General features: G+C 38.5%; 1 protein-coding gene across 1 annotated transcript in view; it reads left to right on the top strand.

Annotated features, from left to right (window-relative positions):
* The window catches only part of NCBP1 (nuclear cap binding protein subunit 1), a 31,712-nt gene that overhangs the window by 3,743 nt on the left and 8,190 nt on the right, over nucleotides 1–19,779 (top strand). Inside the window, exons 5-18 of the mRNA XM_042787794.1 lie at nucleotides 895–1,002; nucleotides 1,515–1,636; nucleotides 2,119–2,188; nucleotides 3,784–3,999; nucleotides 5,019–5,116; nucleotides 6,438–6,501; nucleotides 9,702–9,812; nucleotides 11,088–11,152; nucleotides 11,876–11,938; nucleotides 13,125–13,199; nucleotides 14,286–14,389; nucleotides 15,221–15,343; nucleotides 16,517–16,619; nucleotides 17,956–18,049. Of these exons, the coding sequence (XP_042643728.1) occupies nucleotides 895–1,002; nucleotides 1,515–1,636; nucleotides 2,119–2,188; nucleotides 3,784–3,999; nucleotides 5,019–5,116; nucleotides 6,438–6,501; nucleotides 9,702–9,812; nucleotides 11,088–11,152; nucleotides 11,876–11,938; nucleotides 13,125–13,199; nucleotides 14,286–14,389; nucleotides 15,221–15,343; nucleotides 16,517–16,619; nucleotides 17,956–18,049 (1,416 nt within the window). The remainder of the gene's footprint in view (nucleotides 1–894; nucleotides 1,003–1,514; nucleotides 1,637–2,118; nucleotides 2,189–3,783; nucleotides 4,000–5,018; nucleotides 5,117–6,437; nucleotides 6,502–9,701; nucleotides 9,813–11,087; nucleotides 11,153–11,875; nucleotides 11,939–13,124; nucleotides 13,200–14,285; nucleotides 14,390–15,220; nucleotides 15,344–16,516; nucleotides 16,620–17,955; nucleotides 18,050–19,779) is intronic.

Below are 19,779 nucleotides of genomic sequence, written 5' to 3'. Positions count from 1 at the left end.
AAGCCTTTAAGAAAAAAATCCATGAGATTTGACTTGCTAGAATTTCATCCCATATTGTCTGTTAAGATTGTGATTATACAGAGAGGGCTTGGGTCCTGCTGCGGCCATGTTTAAGTCTGAAAGCAGCATACAAATCAAAAGAGAGGGGAGAGCAAAAAAAAAAGGGTACCACCCTCTCCCAGATGTTTTCTACTTCACATTTCTGTCAGTTTTTATTTCATACTAGAGTGCAGTCAAATCAAAGATGTATTCCTGCTGTGGAGACTTTTTTCTTCCCAGGCAGATAAGGCCACTTGATTCCCAGCACATCATCAGCTTGTCACATTTCTGAAACCTGAAAATGCCAGCAGTTTTTACATGGGCTCTCTGCGTAACTATCTGTATTTATGAATAAATAATTATAGAAATTAATTGTGTATAGTGGCATACAAATTCAGCACTGCTGTTTCCTGATGTACATCTGGACTCAAAGCAATGGATCAGGCCATCTTCAGCTTTTAGGAAGTTTTTTTCCTTCCACTTCTGTAATTTTAGTGATCTGATACCATTTACAGTAGATAGAAGCACAAGTGGTTTTTTTGTCAGTTTGCATGTCTTTGAATGCATACTGGTGTTTCCTACCCCTCCTTAATTTGAAATACTATCCTTGCAATGTTATTGCAGTGGAACAGACTACAGACATTATGATCAATAATACGTTAGGCAGCATTAATGGTGCTTGTTTTCGACAGTGGAAAGGTGGGTCTGTACAGTGTGTGGGATTTTTGCCTTCATAGTACTGAATGTGTATAGTACTCTCATTGATAGTTTGTTTTAGTTGTTTAAGTAGTGTTTATTTGTTCTTGTGTCAGTTTAGAAAGTATTAATTTAAAACATTTTTTTTGGTCTTTTTAGGTTCGTTTTCTGTCTGACCTTGTGAATTGTCATGTAATAGCTGCACCGTCAATGGTAGCTATGTTTGAGAACTTTGTGAGTGTGACACAGGAGGAAGACGTACCTCAAGTAAGCAGAAGATCTATCTGTAGGCTCCTCAAGTGCTGTTTTCACAATTTTTCTGTACCGTTGCTTCTGTATTTATTCTTAGAACAGGGAAGTTCTAGAGAGAGCAGTCTAAATGGACTGTCATGTGCAGTTTCCTTAGCACGAGTAAAAGGAGCCTGTGACAGAAAATACATGCCTACAGTAAGAAAGTATGTTCCTTCATATTGAGGTAGCTGGAGTGAATTTATTTTACTTTGGTAAGTGAGTAGTGCGTGGCGTGTGCTGCTGTATTGATAATCTGCAGAAGGGCTGTGAAAGTGATACCATTTTTTAAGTCTGCTTGTCACAGTTCAAGTTAGAAATTATACATCTCAAGCAAGAATATATTTTTTCATGGCTTGCCAATCCAGTCTTTAACTGCTGGTCTTTACATCCTGCCAAAATAATAGTTTTGCTGATGTTTTAAATTAAAATGGGGGGTGTGTACAAAATCTTTTGGAGCTTACTTGTATGCTTATATTCCTTTCCTGTAGGTTCGTTGTGACTGGTATATGTTTGCATTTCTGTCGTCTTTGCCTTGGGTTGGAAAGGAGTTGTATGAGAAGAAGGATGCTGAAATAGATCGTCTTTTGTCTCAGACAGAAAGCTATTTGAAGTAAGTTGTAACCTGTTAAAAATACTCCTATTGGTATCTATTCAAGTATGGATTAATAGCTTTGATTATTGCTCACTTAAAAGTATTCTAAAGTCTTAGGTCTGAGCCATTCTGCAGGGAAGAAAAACCTTGAAAATAGAATAGGTGGAGAGATTTTTGAACTTGAAAAGTTTTATTGTCTTGTCTGGTTCTTGGGTATGTTGAAGATCGTACTCTCCTCATGCTGGAGCAGCTCCAGTTTTAAGTGTGCTGTGAATACTGATAGGTTGTTGCTTTAGTGCTCTGCAGTGTGACTGCTTCTTTCTCTCTAGGTGCTTCGTCAAGATATGGTAATAGAGGTATTTTAAGTAATCACGAACCTGTTTTTTATATACTGTAGACTTCATCAGCTGAAGAGATCAAATATTAGTACACTTGCAATAAAAAAATTGCTGCCCTAAATTAGTCTTTTAAAGGTCAGCTTTTCTTTCCTGTGTAACCAGACGCCGCCAGAAAATTCATGTACCTATGCTGCAAGTTTGGACAGCTGATAAACCACATCCGCAAGAAGAGGTGAGTGGACTTAACATTTCATTCTTTCTGAAAGTTTGAAAACCAATTTTTTACTAAGGTGTTCTTTTATCATTAAATTAAAAGACATCTCTAAAAGTATTAATGCTTTGAATTGTCTCCTGTTTGTTATTAATTATAACACGTTCTGTGTGAAGAATTATCTTCAAAGTCTTGGACCTAGGTATAAGGTTGTATGGGGTGAGTTAGAGGGTGTTTTCTTGTTTGCTGATAGGCCCCTGAGGAAACGCTTTGGAGTAAGGAATGGTTGTAAATTGTAGTATTTGTTTTGGAATTGCAGGTACAGGGCTTCATGTTAAAATAACCTTTGTGAGAAGCAGAATGTAATTCCATACTTATCCCTTAATGTTTTCCATCTGCAACAAAGAAACTTTTGCAGTGGCTTTGCTTTCTCAGCTCTAGGAAGTGCTAAACAAGTATGTAGAAACTGTATGCAGAAATTACCTTTACGTCTTTCACAATTAAGCCAAAAATACTGGAGGGAAGAGGTGGCATCTGGCTAGTTTGGGATGGAATTTGCCTCTTCAGATATTCTTGGAGTTTTTTCTTTCCCATAAGTTCGAAGACAAATTTAGTTGGAAAGATCTAAACATCTTCTGGGAAGTTTTGGAACATGGCCCTCTTACATCTTGTTCACTGTTCTGATTAAATCACAGTCTTAACAATTGCATTGTTAATCATAATTTGGAGGGATAGACTGTCTGATTATGACTGATTTGTCAACGCAAGTATTGTGCCTGCCCAGTATCTGAATTTGCTTATTTAGATAAACAGAGGAGAGATTAGCAGATTGCGTTTGAGACCATGTGTTACCCAGAGTACCACAAACATGACTGTTCACTTCAGGGGCTAGTTGTTCCTAAGTGTTTTGTTCCCATTTTGTACTGTGATAATTTCACTAAACGCAAAGCATTTCCATGTAAAGACATTTCTTTCACCACTTACAACTTGAAACTTACGTTCAGTAAGACCACAGGCCTCCAGAGTTATTGGACTGCTTTTAGCAAGAGAGTAATTAAACAAAGCAAGACTACTGCCAGTTGCACAGGTGTCTGTGCCATCTCTGTGAGAGTGCTGGGACTTAGAATTGCGTTGAAAACCGTGGCAGAGGTATTTGATGTTTGTATTGTATTTGTATTTGTCTTGAATATGCAGGAGCTGGTAGCTTTGATTGCTTTGGGAACAGCAGGGCAGTCCATTGGAATGTCTTTCCAATTTTAATGACAGATATTATGTATGTTTTAATACCACCAATGAGCAGTAATTTGAAGTAATGTTCACTGCTGTAATTTTGCTGGCAAATTTGAAAGACGCTCGTCATGCTCAGACTCCTGGGCTGCCTGTTGGTGTCTAGAAATTTTACTGACACAATGTTGTGTGGAATTAGGAGCTCTGGTGTTTAGAGTTCTGAAATTCTTTCTTGGTTTACTGAATCAGCACTTTAAAAGACTCTCTGGGTTTTTTTCTGAATGGAATATGGAATTTAAGAAGTACTTTTCTGATAGTTCTGGGAGCTGCCAGCTTTGTTACAAGATTCAGCGCATGTGATGTTTCTCGTCTTTCTCCTTTTCCTTCAGTATTTAGACTGCCTTTGGTCTCAGATTCAGAAGTTGAAAAAAGACCGCTGGCAAGAACGACACATTCTGAGGCCCTACTTAGCTTTTGACAGCATTCTTTGTGAAGCACTGCAACACAATCTGCCTCCGTTCACTCCACCACCTCACACCGAAGATTCAGTGTACCCGATGCCAAGGGTTATTTTTAGGATGTTTGACTACACAGATGACCCTGAGGTATGTGATTGCTCTGGGGGATGGTGAGTGGATTTCACAGTTAGGTTCCCAGGGCAATATTGGTCAAAATGTCTTGTCTCCTCCCCCAGGATAGTGAGTGGTTTGGAGACGAGCCGCAGCTCTGCTGTGGTATTTCTGCAGAAATAAAATAAGTGACCAAGTTACTGTACAAAGCAATTCTATGAGGAGCAAAATGTAGTGAGTGAGACGCTGTGATGCTTTCATTTAGAATTACAGTGTTGACTGAACTTTCTAATGTCTCTAGTAAAACTACATTCACAGAGTTAGACTTTTTTTTCCATAACGTTGGTGACTTGAGTCTTTTTCCAGGCTGGGTGTTGTAATGTTTAAAGACTGTTGTTTACTCATCTGTTAAAATTTGTTGATGCATATTGTAGAACAAATTAGTGCTTAAGTGGGGTGGGTGAAATATCCGTTTATCTCATCAGTCTGCTTTCAGCATTGGTCAATGTCAGGTGTAAAGATAAAAGTATATAGGAATAGGAAAAGTATATATGCTGCTTTCCCTGAGTGCTTTTATACCTCCATTTGCTTTAAGTTGGCTGCCTTTTACTTTCATCTTTTGGTCCCTGGTTTTTGCAGTGAAAGAGATCATGACTCTCTATTCTTTCCACTCTATCCTGGCCACTCTTGGCTTTATTTCTTTATCATATTCCAGCTCAACTGTGATTTTTTTTTTTTTTCCAGGCTGCATGGTGGTAGCCTGCCTGATGGGAAGAAGCAGAATCTCCATGAACTTATAATAATGTTCTCTAATTTTGTTCCCATTTCTTTTTGCAATGAGTCCTAGTATTCATTTTGTTTTAAACATTGATCTGGGGTTTGTGTGGAACTCTCACACCAGCTTTTCAATCCTGAAGGATACAGGGCAGCTGAGATCTCACTGTGTTTATGTGGAAGTTGGACTATTTTTTCCACCTGTATGTAGGATAGCTTGCTACCTCTAGTGCCACTCCATTAACAGTGATCTTTCATGAGTCTTAATTCTTTCTTACCAGGGCCCTGTCATGCCTGGCAGCCACTCTGTTGAACGATTTGTAATAGAAGAGAACCTTCACTGCATCATCAAATCCCACTGGAAAGAGAGAAAGACTTGGTAGGAAGACCTTAGCACTACAGGGGCCTGGTGCTTTTTATGTGCTACGATGGCTTTGGTGCCATCAGGGATATGCACTGGTTAGAAACATTTCCTAGAGCATTTGATGAAGCTTGATTTACTACATCTAACTATGTCAAAACTGTTGCCTGGAATACTGTGAGTCTGTAATATCCAGGTAATGGAGAGTCTGTATGATCCAGGGAGAAAGTGGCTCCTTGGGAAGGGAGTTCCTTGGTAATAACCTTATTCTTCATGGAAGCACTGTGGAGAGTGTGATTGTGTAATGCTTCCTGGAATTTTGAATTAGCTGATTTGCTGGGACACAGTGAGCCTTGAGCTGGTTCATGTGCTGACTGCACACTGGAGTTCATGAACACACTTTTACTTCCGACTCCTTGCTACGTTCCCGCTTTGGGATTACATGGCAGAGATAATTGTTCTCGCTCTGGGGAGTCATTCCAGGGACAGCAGATTTCATTAGTTGGAATTCAGCCATGCCAGGAAGCAGTCAGGCTACTTCACTTCCGCCTGAGCTTTATCTATCTGATGTGCATAATTGATAACTAAGATGGTTTGTGACAGGTAATTGGCTGTGTCATGCTTCCAAATGAAAACCACCAAGATTTGTGTAGTATGGAAACAGTCAGAAACAATGTTTTTGGTGATGGCATGGAATGAAGTTTTTTGGTTGCAGCTGTTTGATTCAGCAGAAACTAGAAATTCAGGATTATTGCAGTTGCTGGGATAGTCTTTGTTAATTCTCAGAGGAAGGTAAAAGACTAGAGGGAGATGCAGGATGTGCCAGAGGTAGAAATAAAATCAAGGAAATAGCAGCCGTTTGCTTTGTAATGATAGGTGATAATGAGCTGATTAAAAAATGAGCATTAAAAGGTGAAGAGTTTCTTATATAACCCATTAGCTTTATTGTGCTTTCAAGTCATTCTGAACATCTGTTGTTTGGAGATTTTTTTTTTTCCTTTTCATATATGCATGCCAGAATTACAGGTCATAATGACTATTTATGCAAAACTGTATTGTGTAGCAGTGTAGTGTTCAAGTGATGTAACTACATGGACATAAAATATAACAATACCAGTCATAGGCAATTTTAGGCAGTGCTGGTGTGTTCTTGCGCTTTTTCTGTTTTTAAATGTTCTGTGGATTGATGGACAGACTTGGGAAGGATTGTTGATGGATTTGTGATCCTTTTGTGTGAACTCTTGCTGAGAATTAAGCATTTTCTGTAACTTTGTCGCTTGATCTTTACATCACATTTGCTGTGTTACGTTCTGAACTAAATGTATGTATGGTTTTGCAGTGCTGCACAGCTGTTGAGCTATCCAGGAAATAACAAGATCCCCTTGAACTACCACATAGTAGAGGTATGGATTTTATAGGTAACCTCTTATGTAACTGTTATTTCATGAGTAACATGGACCCATCATGGAATTAACTGGAACATTAAATTGCAGCTTAATTTGGCAGTCAACCATAACCTGGCTGAATTCAACCAATGGCTTTTAAATGAGTGGGTTATGTACAATTGACTGTTAGTTTTAATGCTTTTTGTTGTCCTTTTAACTTGGTGCATGGGAGCTTTGGTCAAGTACCAAAATTTCTTAGTGCACTAGTAATCCAGGTTGTGACACTTCTCAAACTTTTAAAGTTTACATATGATGCTTCTAATGTATCACAGTCTAAGAGATGGCTACATTTGGGTCAGTTTTAATTTTTTTTTTTTTTTTTTAACTAATATACAGGAGGAAATGGACACAAATTGAAGTACAAGAAACTCTATTTAAACATAAGAAAAATCTTTTTTATTGCAAAAGTGAAAAACTGGAAGAGTTTGCACAAAGAATTTGTGGAGTCTCTATCCTTAGAGAAGTTAAAAATCTAACAGGACACAGCCCTGAGCAACCTGCTCTGGGTGACCCTACCTTATGCGTGGGGCTTTAGGCTAGATGATCTCCAGCCAGATTCAGCCATTCTGTGTGATTTTGTGCTTCTAAATTATTTTGTTCTACTGGCCCTGAAAAGAACTTGCAATGAAGTACCAGTGTGTTTCCTCCGGGGCACCGTCCATATTAGAGAATTTTAAATAACTGCAATGTATATTAGAAGAACAGCATAGGTTTTCTTTTGCTGCCTCCTTTCAAGGGTCTGTTTTCAAGATGCAGAGCTGTATAAAACTTGTTTAATTTCCATCAAAAGTTGAAAGGGATTAAGAGATTTTAGTAAGAATGGCAGCTTCTTCATATAAAGGCTTTATGAAGAAGTAACTATAAATAGGAATTTCAGAGCTAATTATAACAAGAAATAATTTTGTGTAGAAGATTTATCTTAATAAAAGTGGGATTGAGAGTTCCTCTTGGCACCAAAATGCCAAATTTTCTGAATGCGGTAAAGTTATTTGGTCAGCTTGTTCTTTTTGTACTCTGAATTCAGAAGAGAGGAATTTTAAAGGTAAAAATGTCCTGCCTTAACCTGGAAGTATCTTCGGTGGTCTTATCTTCAGTATCTTCAGATGCAGTGTATGGCTGTGTGCTTTATGCTCAGCTGAACACTAATACCAACAAATAATTACTGCAATTCCAGATGAAATAGGTTACCTAAAGTCCCTGGGAATTCTTTGATTCAGAAACTTGTAGTATATGAAAATAGCAAATGTTTGCATTGATGAAACTACTGGAAAGAAGTGCATGATTGATGTACATATTCTTTGCCTATTACTGTGATAATTTTATTTTTCTTGCAATTTTGAGTTATTTTAGAATATTAACTTCATTACTTGTCTATGACTGCTTACTTTTAATAAAGCTCCAGAGTTTTTAAGGCTTAGCATGCTTTTTACCAGGCTTCTCTTCATTCTGCTTACTACTCCCTTGTAAGGTCTCTTAACAGTCCAGTTGGTGATACATTGCCTTCAATGACAGTTTGATCTGTGAAATTCCACTAACTTTTTCGGTTAAGTGACAGAACTGTAGAAATAACATGGTCTAACAAATAAAGGAAAGTGTTATTTAAGGTTCAGAACATAAGTTAGCGCAGAAGTAAATACAGCTTGAAAGTGGTTGTCAGTACCTTCCCAAGTATGCCTCCTTTTGAGGTCCCTGAGGCTTCATGTCATAGCTTGTCACGCTGAGCACAGAATGCTCCATGGTACCTGGAATCTCTGCAAAACACTGGAATGTGGTGCCTTTCTCTCAGTAGCTCATTATAGATATGTATGTGGATATTTCTGGTAGCTGTGAGAATATCTGAGCAGCATCACTGGCTTGGACTGCTACGCCCTGTTGTGCTCCTACAGCTTTTGGTACAATTTACACTTGATGGAGTTGGAATGTTGATTGTCAGTGGCCTTGTTGTTTTCACAATGTGTGGTATGCGAGTTTGAAACACTTAAATCTGAATGTTTGATATTGAACATGTGATGAATATTGCAAATACAGTTTTATGCAGTATCTCAAACAGGTAATGACTGATCATCCAGCTGTCATTTCCCATCTTGAGAAAAGGAGCATTTTTCTACCTGACAAGGGTCCCCCATGCCTTTTTGCCAAATCTGTCTTAAAAGCATGTCCAAATTATACTGTCATGGAAAGGTTCTCCAGCTCCTTATAGTCTCTTCATGCTTTCAAGTCCTTCCTTAGAATAACAAGCTCTAGTCAGTGTGTTTTCATGTGATGTTTGTGGCGTCTATAAATTAATGTTGATTTCTTACACTAGTAAGACAGTTTTCTAATGCTTAATCATTTCAGCTTCAATTCTTCCGTGTTTATTCAGTAGTTTAAAGAGGAAACTGACCAACCATAATGAAACAAAGTTTCCTGATTCCTTTGATGTAATTTAAATCTAGATGAGAATGGCATGCAAAATGTCAGAAACTGAGATGAATGTTGTACAATGATGATCTTTTTGTAACCCTCAAAGATTGACATGCTGTTAGTGTAGGCAAACTTGAAAATGAAAACATGAATGCTGCAGGATTGTTTTCAGTTTTCTTAGAAGGATGCTCTGCTGAGGGTTACTGAGCATATATTTTTGTTGTATGAAATGCTGGTTGTAATTTTCAGTTGAAAGTTGTGGCTTTATTTAAGTAAGTTTTTGTATAGGAGAAAAGAGGAACTTGATGGAAAAGATACAGATATAATTTTAATGCAAATAGTCTTTCATACTAAATGCTTAGGCTTCATTTAATATGTTTATGTTTATCATTAAACAGGACCAGATGATTTCTGCTTTTCTCAAATTGTGTTGTAGCATTGCAGTAGGTCATATTATAACTATGCCCATTTCTACAGTTACGTGATGTATTTGTTAGACATAATAGACGTATAATGTTGGTGTTGTGTTAGTATGAAATGATAAGAGCAGTTAGAGTAGACTGTATCAGTACTGTGTAGGGCTACCACTGTCTTTATAAGTTTCTCTCTCTTTTCCTTGGAAACTTGATTTGACAGAATAACATGGGCCTTTTTGGATATGTAATTGTTTAAGATTGATGGCCCCTATCGAGAGGCTGAGGGTTGTGTAGGCCACGTCGGACTGTGCTCTGATTGTGTGCCTTCCTCTTGCACAGGTAATTTTTGCAGAATTGTTCCAGCTTCCATCTCCACCACACATTGAAGTCATGTACACAACGCTCCTGATTGAACTGTGCAAACTTCAGCCTGGCTCCTTACCACAAGTTGTATCCTTTCCGCACTGCTGAAGAGTGTTTACAAAATGCAGTCTTTATTTTGTTTGTTCTGTAGATGATGGGATAGCAATAAATACTGGCAGTATTAATATTTTACAGCAGCTGCATGAAACTTTGCCTGTAATACTCGCATGAAAGAATAGCACAGCTCACTTAGTACAGGTCTAGATTTGCCAAGTGGGCAAGACTCTTCAGCTTTCTGGACAATGTTCTGGTACTTCATCTGAACTTCCCAAGAATGGCTGTCTTGATGAGGGGTTAAAATACAGTGCTTCTGTTTGTCACTGCAGCCTGTTTAAATCTGAACAATGTGTGGCATGGTCACAGGCACGTTAAAGTCTGAGAAGGAAAGGAAGTTGCAGGCTTGATCTTTTGTTCTCACAACTGTGTGAATGCCCCTACACTTTTTTTAGTAGGAAGTGTAGCGGATGACTGAAAGGAACTCGCCTGAGTCCCCACTCAGTGGTCCCACTAGGAGCATTCAAAAGGTCAGTAATCATCTGTCTGCTCAGACAGGGTGGCTGAATGCCAAAGGAGGAGGCATGACTCCCAGCTAATTCTGGCTATTACATTGCCCCTACTTTGCTGCCATTTTAGATCATTTAGTTCATTGTTTTAGATCAAGCTACAGACTGAGAATGGAGGAGAGTTAACAGGTATCTATCCACTCATAATTTCATGCCTAAATTTTCACTCTATTTCATGACACTACTCACTGTTTGCAAATCATACTATCCCAATGATTAGAGCCAAGTCTATTTCTAGAATTAGGCAGACATCCATGCAGAAAGTTTTTAATGTTAATAGAGACACTGTAAGAAGGATAAAGGCCTTACTGGGTAAAGTTAGTGTAGACATACTTTCTCAGGCCTTCAGTGAAGATCAAAGGTTGTTTGTGGATAAGCATCAACAGCAGCCCATGAGGCTAGACTGGTGAGATTACAGAAGTACTCCATAAGGAGGTTGGTGTCTGTTCATATCAGTGCAGTCTTGCTTGTCGCATGATATGAATTCTGGCTTTCTGTGGAAGAAGCCAATAGCCTTGTTGCAATAATGTAAGAAAAACAGACTGGGGTTAGAGGGTAAAACACACCATATGCTTCATTTCTTCCACTGTGCATTTACTGCGATTTACCTGATTTTAGAGTAAACTCGGGGATGTTTCAGTACAAAAAGTTGATGACATTATTTTTCTATTAGAAAACTGAAAATAATAACATCTGACTTACTCAGTGTTTTCTGTAATCCTTAATAAGAAACTTGCAGCTTGCACAAGCCACAGAAATGCTCTACATGCGTTTGGATACAATGAATACAACCTGCGTGGACAGGTAAGTGTGCTTTGGAGACGATGGAAAATGTTCCTCAATATCCAGTTGTACAGGAAAAAGGAGGCAATGGAAAGACAAGTCATAGTCCTTGTTAGAACCTCTTGATGCTATTGAAAATGTTTTCTGGGCTCTGGCTTTGAGCAATCTGAAGCAAAGGTGGAAGACAGGCTGCTTGCCTCTTCTTCCCAGGAGGTCACAAATCTAGCTGTCTGTACAGGACAGTTAAGATTGGTGACATCTTTTCCGTCTTAAAAGCAGTTCATAGTTGCATACTACTCTGTTATCTAGTACTATGCCTGCTCCATATTGGTCTGGGGGGCAACTTGGAAGTGGAGTTAATGGCATATGTGGTGCCCAGAGGAGGAGCGTGATAGTGATTTTGCCCCTTGAGTGAAGTCTGCATTGTGTAGGAGAGCTGTTAATTACTCATCAAAAATGTTGCATATTCATGATGAGTTTACATTTTAATTATTAGTTTAATAGGTCATCTCTTTGTATGAAACAACAGAAGATGACAGGCTCTCTGTTTGTCCATAAAAGCTTCTTTCTGACTCTCTGAACTCACTGTTTTGTATCTGTCAATATATATGTCTGATTAATGCTGTAATAGCTTTAGAGTTTAGGCTTGCCTTTGAAACATAGAATGTATTTATAAGAAAATCTCCACTGAAAGTTTCCTGCACTTCTAAAATCTAATGGGGCTTTCTTTTTCTTTTAATAAAGATTTATTAACTGGTTTTCTCACCACTTGAGCAACTTCCAGTTCCGTTGGAGCTGGGAAGATTGGTAAGTTTCTTCTTTTGATTCGAACCTGATACTGCAAAAACCTTAAAATTTCAAACTTATCCAGAAAGTGTCACAGCACAGTGGTCATGTTAATTCTTTTCCTCTGGCTTTTCAGATATCTTTCTTCATATGTTCACCACCACTTAGTGGTAGATTATCTTGATAATCTCTTTAGTCACTGTATTGTCCCTGGTGAACTTTGTGATAAATCTCAAGCCAGTGTAAACATTCCCTAAACAGGGGAAGTAGAAACATGATTTCTTTAATTTGTCCTGCACTCTCAGTCAGTTGCTAGCAAAATTTCCAAAAAGACTCCCCAGTTTACTTTTAATGGTTTACCCTGGCTCTTCGTAGCCTATATTCATTCTGCAGTGTTGCTGTCTGTGCTACCCTAAACCTTTAATTATAACTTTATCCTTGAGACCTCGTGATCTGTTCCATTGGAGCTGGCCCTGCCATCCATTCTTATCGTGACACATCTTGAACTTGCAGGACCTCTCTGGACTCCATCAGTGTCTAACCACATGTTCCCCTGAACTTTCCATTCCAGGCACCCATGTCACAAGAGAGATCATCTTGGGGTTAAGTCACCCTACAGTAACTTCCACAGCCTGCTACCATACGTGCTTTCTGTGGCTGGTCTGCCCAAATGTCCTTAAGTTTCTTGTGTTGTGGAATTAAGTGCTTGCTGCTATCTTAGTATACATCCATGTTGACTGACCAGTTCCTTGATGGCAGTGCTTCTGTGGGTCTTTCTCACAAGGTGCCATTTTTCGCAAATCTCACAGGTGACTACTTGAGACTCTTCTTTATCTGAAATGGGTTTGAGATCAGCCAGTTCAAAAATTCCTGTGAGGGAGGAACAGACTATGAAATCACACAAGGTTCATTTCCTAAGGAAAGGGAAAGACAGCTAACTGTAAGCACAAATTATTTTTAATCTGGTGAGGGAAGTTACTTGAAAATATATCACACAGAGTTGAGATTCCAAGAATGGTAGTGGCCAATAAGGAAGTAGTAATAAACTTACCTCATCATCTTAAAATTGCCTACACTGTAAAACTAAGTGTGAAGCACTCCAGTTGTCTTTAGATCATGATTGTTTTGTACCTACTAGATCAAGCCAAAAAGAGACTAAAGCACAAATTCTTCTGCTAAAAGCTATTGCATTCTGTCCTTTGAATAGGTCAGATTGTCTTACTCAAGACCTTGAAAAGCCCAAACCCAAATTTGTGAGAGAGGTTTTGGAAAAATGCATGCGGTAAGTAAGATCTTTTGATCGTTGCATTCAAGGCAAGTTTAATACTTGCTTCTGGATACTGTCAGATTCCTTTTAATTTGACTCTTGTCTTAGGCATGTCTATTCTTACAATTCAGTTTCAGTTAAGAGATGAGTCTGTCTGTATGATTTTAATCTGCTTTACCTGCTGTAGGACACTAGAGAGAGGGAGAAACAGGTGGAGCAGATGGTGGTGAGCTATCTATCCCAGATATGCACATGTGTAGTTATAAAAAGACATGCTTCACCATAGGCATGGTAATAGAGTTTAGGCAGTACCCCTCAAAAGTGTTCATCATTCACAGAAATGGAGGGTACGGATCATTAGTTATACTAAAAACTAAGAGTCTCATCTTGATTCTTCTAGGTTCCTCTGGTGTTCATTGACCTTAAAACAATCAGCTCTCCAAAAAAAAACAGAGAAAAAACCCAAACCCAATAGCAAGTACACAGTCAGTGTTGGACTTACAGTTGTTGAGATAGAGGGATGTAGGAGAGAGAAAGAGCAAAATGTTCAAAAAGCCTATGTTTTTCAGGATCCTACATGAGAACATTCATCCGTTTTCGGATTAATTCAGTATAGGAAGTGTGAAAGCATTGTGCTGCAAAACGAATGCAATTTTTCTATGGCACTCTTCCATTTCACTGAAAACTGGTAGCAAAATTAAGCCTTTGTGGGAGTTAAATAAGATGGAAAGTCAAATGAAGACATTCAGTTTAATACCTTTTCTGCTTTGAATACCAACACCTTACTAGTTTTCTGCAGTGCATCTTAGGCTTTTGCATAAAGCATCCTACCAGGCAGCCTCTAAATCTTTTCACAAGCTAAATTGTTTGTATGAAGATGAAACTCTACCATCACAGAGTTCAAATAGAAAGCATCTATGAGTAAGTTTGGTTTACTTCACTCTTACTACCCAGCAGAAACTACCATTGTGTTCTGTACAACATCCTGAGTTTTGCTCTATGAAAGTTAAATACAAGAAAATTGTTAAAACAGTCACTTTAGAATTAGCCCTGGTGTTACTCCCATTTTAATTCTACAGCTGTGAAACTTGTTATTTCCAGACTTTCCTACCATCAGCGAATAATAGACATTGTTCCTGCAAGTTTTTCTGTCCTCAGTCCTGCTAATCCACTGTGCATTTACAAATATGGAGATGAAAGTAATAGTAAGTATTAAAAGTTGAAGAAAATAGTGTTCCAGAGCAAGGGAACACACTACTTTGACTGTAATATCAGTTGTTCTCATAAAGAAGAATACAGCTGAAATAAATATGCTTTATTTTCATATGGGTAAATATGCTTCACGTGATCAATTAAGAGGTATTAAGCCTGGATGTCTGTAATATAATCCTCTTTGTTACTTTATAAAGAAAAGAAAATCCAGATACATGAAATTACTGTTGCTGAGGTGGTTGTGGTGTTGTGCAGCATTAGTTTGCCTGAAGTCTAGAATTGGAAAATTCAGCTGCTTCCCCTGTTTGGGCACAATGCTGTGCAAAAGTCAGCATATAAAGTGATAGTGTGAGTTTATTTTTTGAACTTTGTGAAACATCAGAAGATTTTACCACTAAACTTGGTTTAAGGAAGCATACAGAGGCAGAAGATGATGTAAAGGTTGAGGTAGAGAGATACCTTATTATTCCTTTTATTGCTCAATATAAAGACAATCCTAAGCATAAAAGTGTCATCATCAAAGATACAGTGAGGAAAAACAAGGAAGCCTTGTATATTCAGGAAACTGATGGAAGCTGAAGTAGAGTTTTAGACAAGAGAGCGATTACCTGACCTCAGCTCTAAGGGTTCTACTGAAAGTTTTGAATTTAATGTGAAGACCAGGAAATGTGTTGAGCAGTTTTATGGAACAGTGATGTGGACAATGATACTGGAAACAGCTAGTTTTAGGTGTAGCTGGGAAGTGTACTTTTTTCTCTGAGAGGCAAATTGATGTTAAAAATACTTACTTTCTACATATTTTTGACCTCTTTGTTTTTGTTTAGGGTCTCTTCCTGGATATACTGTGGCGCTCTGTTTAACAATCGCAATTAAAAATAAGGCCAGTAATGATGAAATCTTCAGCATTTTAAAAGATGTGCCTAATCCAAACCAGGATGATGATGATGGTAAGATATATGCTGTTAGGCTTGGGCAGGCTGTCACTTCTTTTGTGTGTAGACTAATCTGCTGTCCTTTGGAGCTGTGAGTGTGGTGGTTAACACAACTGTATGCTTTTCCTTCTAATAGCTGGTTTCAATTTATCAATAAATGGAAATAATATACCAGTGATAGGGTTTTCTATAAGCATCTCACATGCAGAGGCAGACCTGTTATTCTTAACAGAGGTAACCTGGTGCTTGAGGTGTGTTTTTCTTGTGATTATTACAGAGGTAGCATGAAAGAATTTATTTCCTTTGCCTTCAGCAACAGAGGACAGTTCAAGCTCTTATCCTCAGAGCTTCCCTCCACTTGGTGCAGTCCCACATCAGAAAATACGGCCAGCCTTCTGGCTGTAGTCTTCCACAGATACAAACTCATGGTGGGATTCCACTCATTCTTCTTAGCTTTGTAGCCACAGACAGCATCAGTTCGTAAAGTCTGTGTGTTTTAGGGAGTAGGAAGGAATGTGAGACAGAATTAAGAAGTGATCTTACAGTGGGGATGGCTTCAGCATTTCTGTAATTTTCACAAGTATTCTGTAACGCAAGCAGAAAGCAGCAACAATCTGGCTTTTTGCCCTGGGATCCACTGTCGTGTTTCCTGGTTTGCTTTAGGCATCACCCACTACTGAGTGCTCTCCCGCCTGCCAGTCTTCAGCTGCAAGGTAGCTGCAGCTATAGGAGGGGACATGGCACCATTCACCCCTAGTATGTGGACCCTTCTCCCATGTCATAGTCAAACTCCGTATCCTAATCATCCTTACCTTCCCCTCTTCTCATCCACGCTCCCTTCTTCATGGTCTGCCACGCCTTCAGCTTGATGCATAGCTCTGCAGTTTCCTTTGCTGTCTTTCTCTACTGCCCATCAGTGTTGTTATGTGTTGGTAGGGTGTCTGTGTCTCTGACAGCTTCTTCACTGACCTGGAATTCTTTCTGCATGTTTTCTCAATGCCAAAATAGCAGCCTGAAGATCTGCACATTTTGGAAAGTCTTTACTAGCTCCCTGCTGAGCCTTGCAAAACCCTGTTGATGAAACTTTTTTTGTGAAATTAGTTAAAAACATAAGTTAACTCCAAGGTTTTGAGTCACTTATGTGTTTTAGTTGAAGTACTTATAGTTTCAACTTTAAATAACCTGCAGATGAAGGATTTACCTTCAACCCTCTGAAAATAGAAGTCTTTGTTCAGACTCTGCTTCATCTAGCTGCAAAGTCTTTCAGCCACTCCTTCAGTGCCCTGGCAAAGTAAGTGTAACATGCATTATTTTGGGGTGTACAGAACTGTTTAATTGTGACAGTGAAATGCATTATAAAAAGAACAAGACTGCAAGCTTCAGCAATGTTTTAGGTGCTTCACAATGTGCTATGATTAGGAGAACTAATGACACTGCTTAATGAAGAAATGGTAGTGTAGATCCTAGGTTATATATGTGAGTGGAATTAACAGAAATGTGTACATTACAGCCGTGTGATGTAACTCAAAGAAATGAGACAAGTTTGGAATGTTGCTCCATTTTATAATTACTCATTTGCTGATTATGGTGAAGAAAAGGGTTTCTCCTTCCATTTGAATGACTGGGTAGCTCCCACCGCAGTGTCTTGTACTATGAATATGACTCCAGAACAGTTAATGTCTGTATAAAAAATGAAGGAAGAAAAAGAAAACATGAAACTTCAAAGCAGTCTGCTATAAACTACTACCTACCAAAGCGCAGTAAAATTAATTCTAAAATACTTCAGAGTGAATCCCTTAAAGACATGCTTTAATTTCTAAAGAATTTGCTGCACCTTTTTTAGCAAAATGAGATAAAATACCTGATTTAATCCAGTGTACTTTGGAGTTGCTCTTAAGTGATCTTGATAGATGAAAGGTAGTCACATGCATCTTAATGAGTTATTTTTCTATCTGTCCTTAAAGATACATAAAGCCATTACAGAAACATGCACCTGAGATGTTTATAGAGGCAATGTTGATAAGAAGCTGTAGGTAGTAACCTGCCATCAGTAGTACAGGAGGCATGAATACTTAGAGCCATGGTATTTTCTCTGCTGCACACCAACAGTGGCAGCCGTGAGATCAAAAAGAGCCTCTTACACTTTATCGTTATCTTACAATAAGCTGGGTTATGAATTCTGTGTAGCAGTCAGCGTAACTCTGCTAAATAGAGGCTTTTAGCAGCATTTCCTTCAAAAAGAGGCTGATTGGATAAGTGTCTAAAGTTACAGAAACACATACCAAGAGGAAGGTCTGAGGCTCAAAAGGCAGCAAATTTTGCTCCAGCTGCGTGTAGATAAGCACACAAAGCATGGAAGTGTTTCCTGCCTTTATGAGTATGAGAAATGTAGCCCAGCTTCAGGGAGTAGGTTTTACCACTAGGATTTAAGTTGCTTTTAGGAGCTGTCATGTCTTTGTAGCTTATTTTAGCTCAGGATGGTTATATTTTCCAGGGAACAGTTGTTCAAGAATTGCTGCAGATAGTCACAGAATTTTCTTCTGGGCAATCTAAATCACTTGCCTTGTATCTGCTGCTCTTTTGACCTGATCTCAACCCCTCTACTGACTACTTACATCTATTAAAAGGTTTCATGAAGTCTTTAAAACGCTTGCTGAAAGTGATGAGGGGAAACTCCATGTTCTGAGGGTTGTGTATGAGGTTTGGAAGAATCATCCACAGGTAAGAGGTTGCAGTGTCAAGTATCTTTGTGAGTTTCAGCTCATAGAGGTCATATTTAATAAACATTACAGTTTGCTTTATGTCCTTTAAAAATAACTTGTCTGTTGTCATCTTATTTGAAGGAAAATTCAGTTTGTATTTACTGTGGTTGTTAGTGCCTAAAATGAAGGTTGGGATTAAAATATATGCCATAAGTGAGGCCACTTCCTCTTCAGAGTTCATTGTGGGAGGGCAGAGGCTGTCGTTCTGACTGATTCATACTATACTGTTTGTCATACAAGAGAATAACTTTTGCTAAAATCATATTTCTGTTTGAAATTAGAAAAAAGTGTAGATGTGTCAATTGAAATAAAATGTAGATCTCGTATCAAAAGCAGGCCACATTCTTAGAAATGTGGAAATCTGGGGCTTTTAAGGGTTGGGTTGTTTTTTTTTTTTTTAATTGCTAGTGAAAGCCATACAGTTATTCCACAAAGCTCATGTTGGAGTCACTGTTGTGTGTGGGCAGAGCGAGTAGAGCTGCAGTCAGTGGCTGTTCAGAACAGATCAGTCTGACAGTGCCATGATTATGTTCATTCTTGAGCCAGAGGAAATTACACCCTAAAAGACCTATGAGAAATGCCTCAGTTGTTTAAGCTGTTCAGTTTCTTCACAGCAGTTGTTTTCTCCCTCAGCTGTCATCCTTCTATAAATAGAAATCAATAAGGAACTCAAGCTGAATTTGCCTGCATTAATTATTTCACATATTCCTTACTGATGTGTTTGTGTTGCACTTCATTGTGTTTGGAAGTGGATTGTACCTCACAGCTGCATAGGACAGATTTTCTGAAGCAATGCCACTGAGAACAAGGGGTAATCCTTGCATCTGCTACTGGACCTGGGATCCATTCCCTAGGGGAAAAACTGAGCACCTAGAAATACCTATGCAAGATATCATCTCCCTTCTACATACAGTAAAAGCATCAAAAAAGCAGTATTTTTTAATATATTAAACTTCCTACCCAAATTCCTGACCTTGAAAGTGTGACAATTACAGTCTGACCTACTTTATAACTACCATTTAACTGGATCAGAAGAAATTATGTTACTACAATCTAATATCCATATCCTCTTCATTCCTTCATATTGCAGCATGACCAAACTGAGATGGAGGCTTCAAACTCAGACCAACAGTCATGTTAGATTTTTATGAATAAACCAAGATTGCTTTGAAAAATATCAGGTGCAAAAGTAATGAAGGTCTGCTGTTCTACTTGATCACAGAACTTAAATTTTCTTTTCTTGCATTTATTGCAGTTCAGTCTTTTGCTTCTGTTCAAGCACTTTTTATTTTTTTTCTGAGTCCAAACTTCCTGGAACACAGAAAAAACGGTGCCTGGACAGCAGAACATTTTCCAGAGCGTTCTCGTGCCACTCGCCCTACTCCCATGTCTATGGGAACATCCTTTGATTTGGTTCAGAATAGTATCTGCAAGGCATATAGTGCTAATGAGTGATCAGTCCTGCAGATAGTGATTTAGCAGTAGGCATCAGTAGTCCCCAGACCTAAAAGTGAGGTTGCAGTGGTGACTTCATAAAGAGAAACTTTATGATTGAGATGAAATATTTTCTCAAAATCCTAGGTCTTTGTTTCTTGGAGGATCAGGCCAAGAAACGAGAAATTCTTCCTGGCAATACAGAAAGACAAATAGAGCATAGAATGCTATCCTGGGACTTGAAAGTTGAGTGCT

This window comes from Tyto alba, unplaced genomic scaffold (genome assembly GCF_018691265.1).
Source record: "Tyto alba isolate M040663 unplaced genomic scaffold, T.alba_DEE_v4.0 Super-Scaffold_13, whole genome shotgun sequence".
NCBI classification, from domain to species: domain Eukaryota; kingdom Metazoa; phylum Chordata; class Aves; order Strigiformes; family Tytonidae; genus Tyto; species Tyto alba.
The sequence above is the reverse complement of the archived record's forward strand: the minus strand, read 5'-3'. Positions and strand labels throughout refer to the sequence as shown.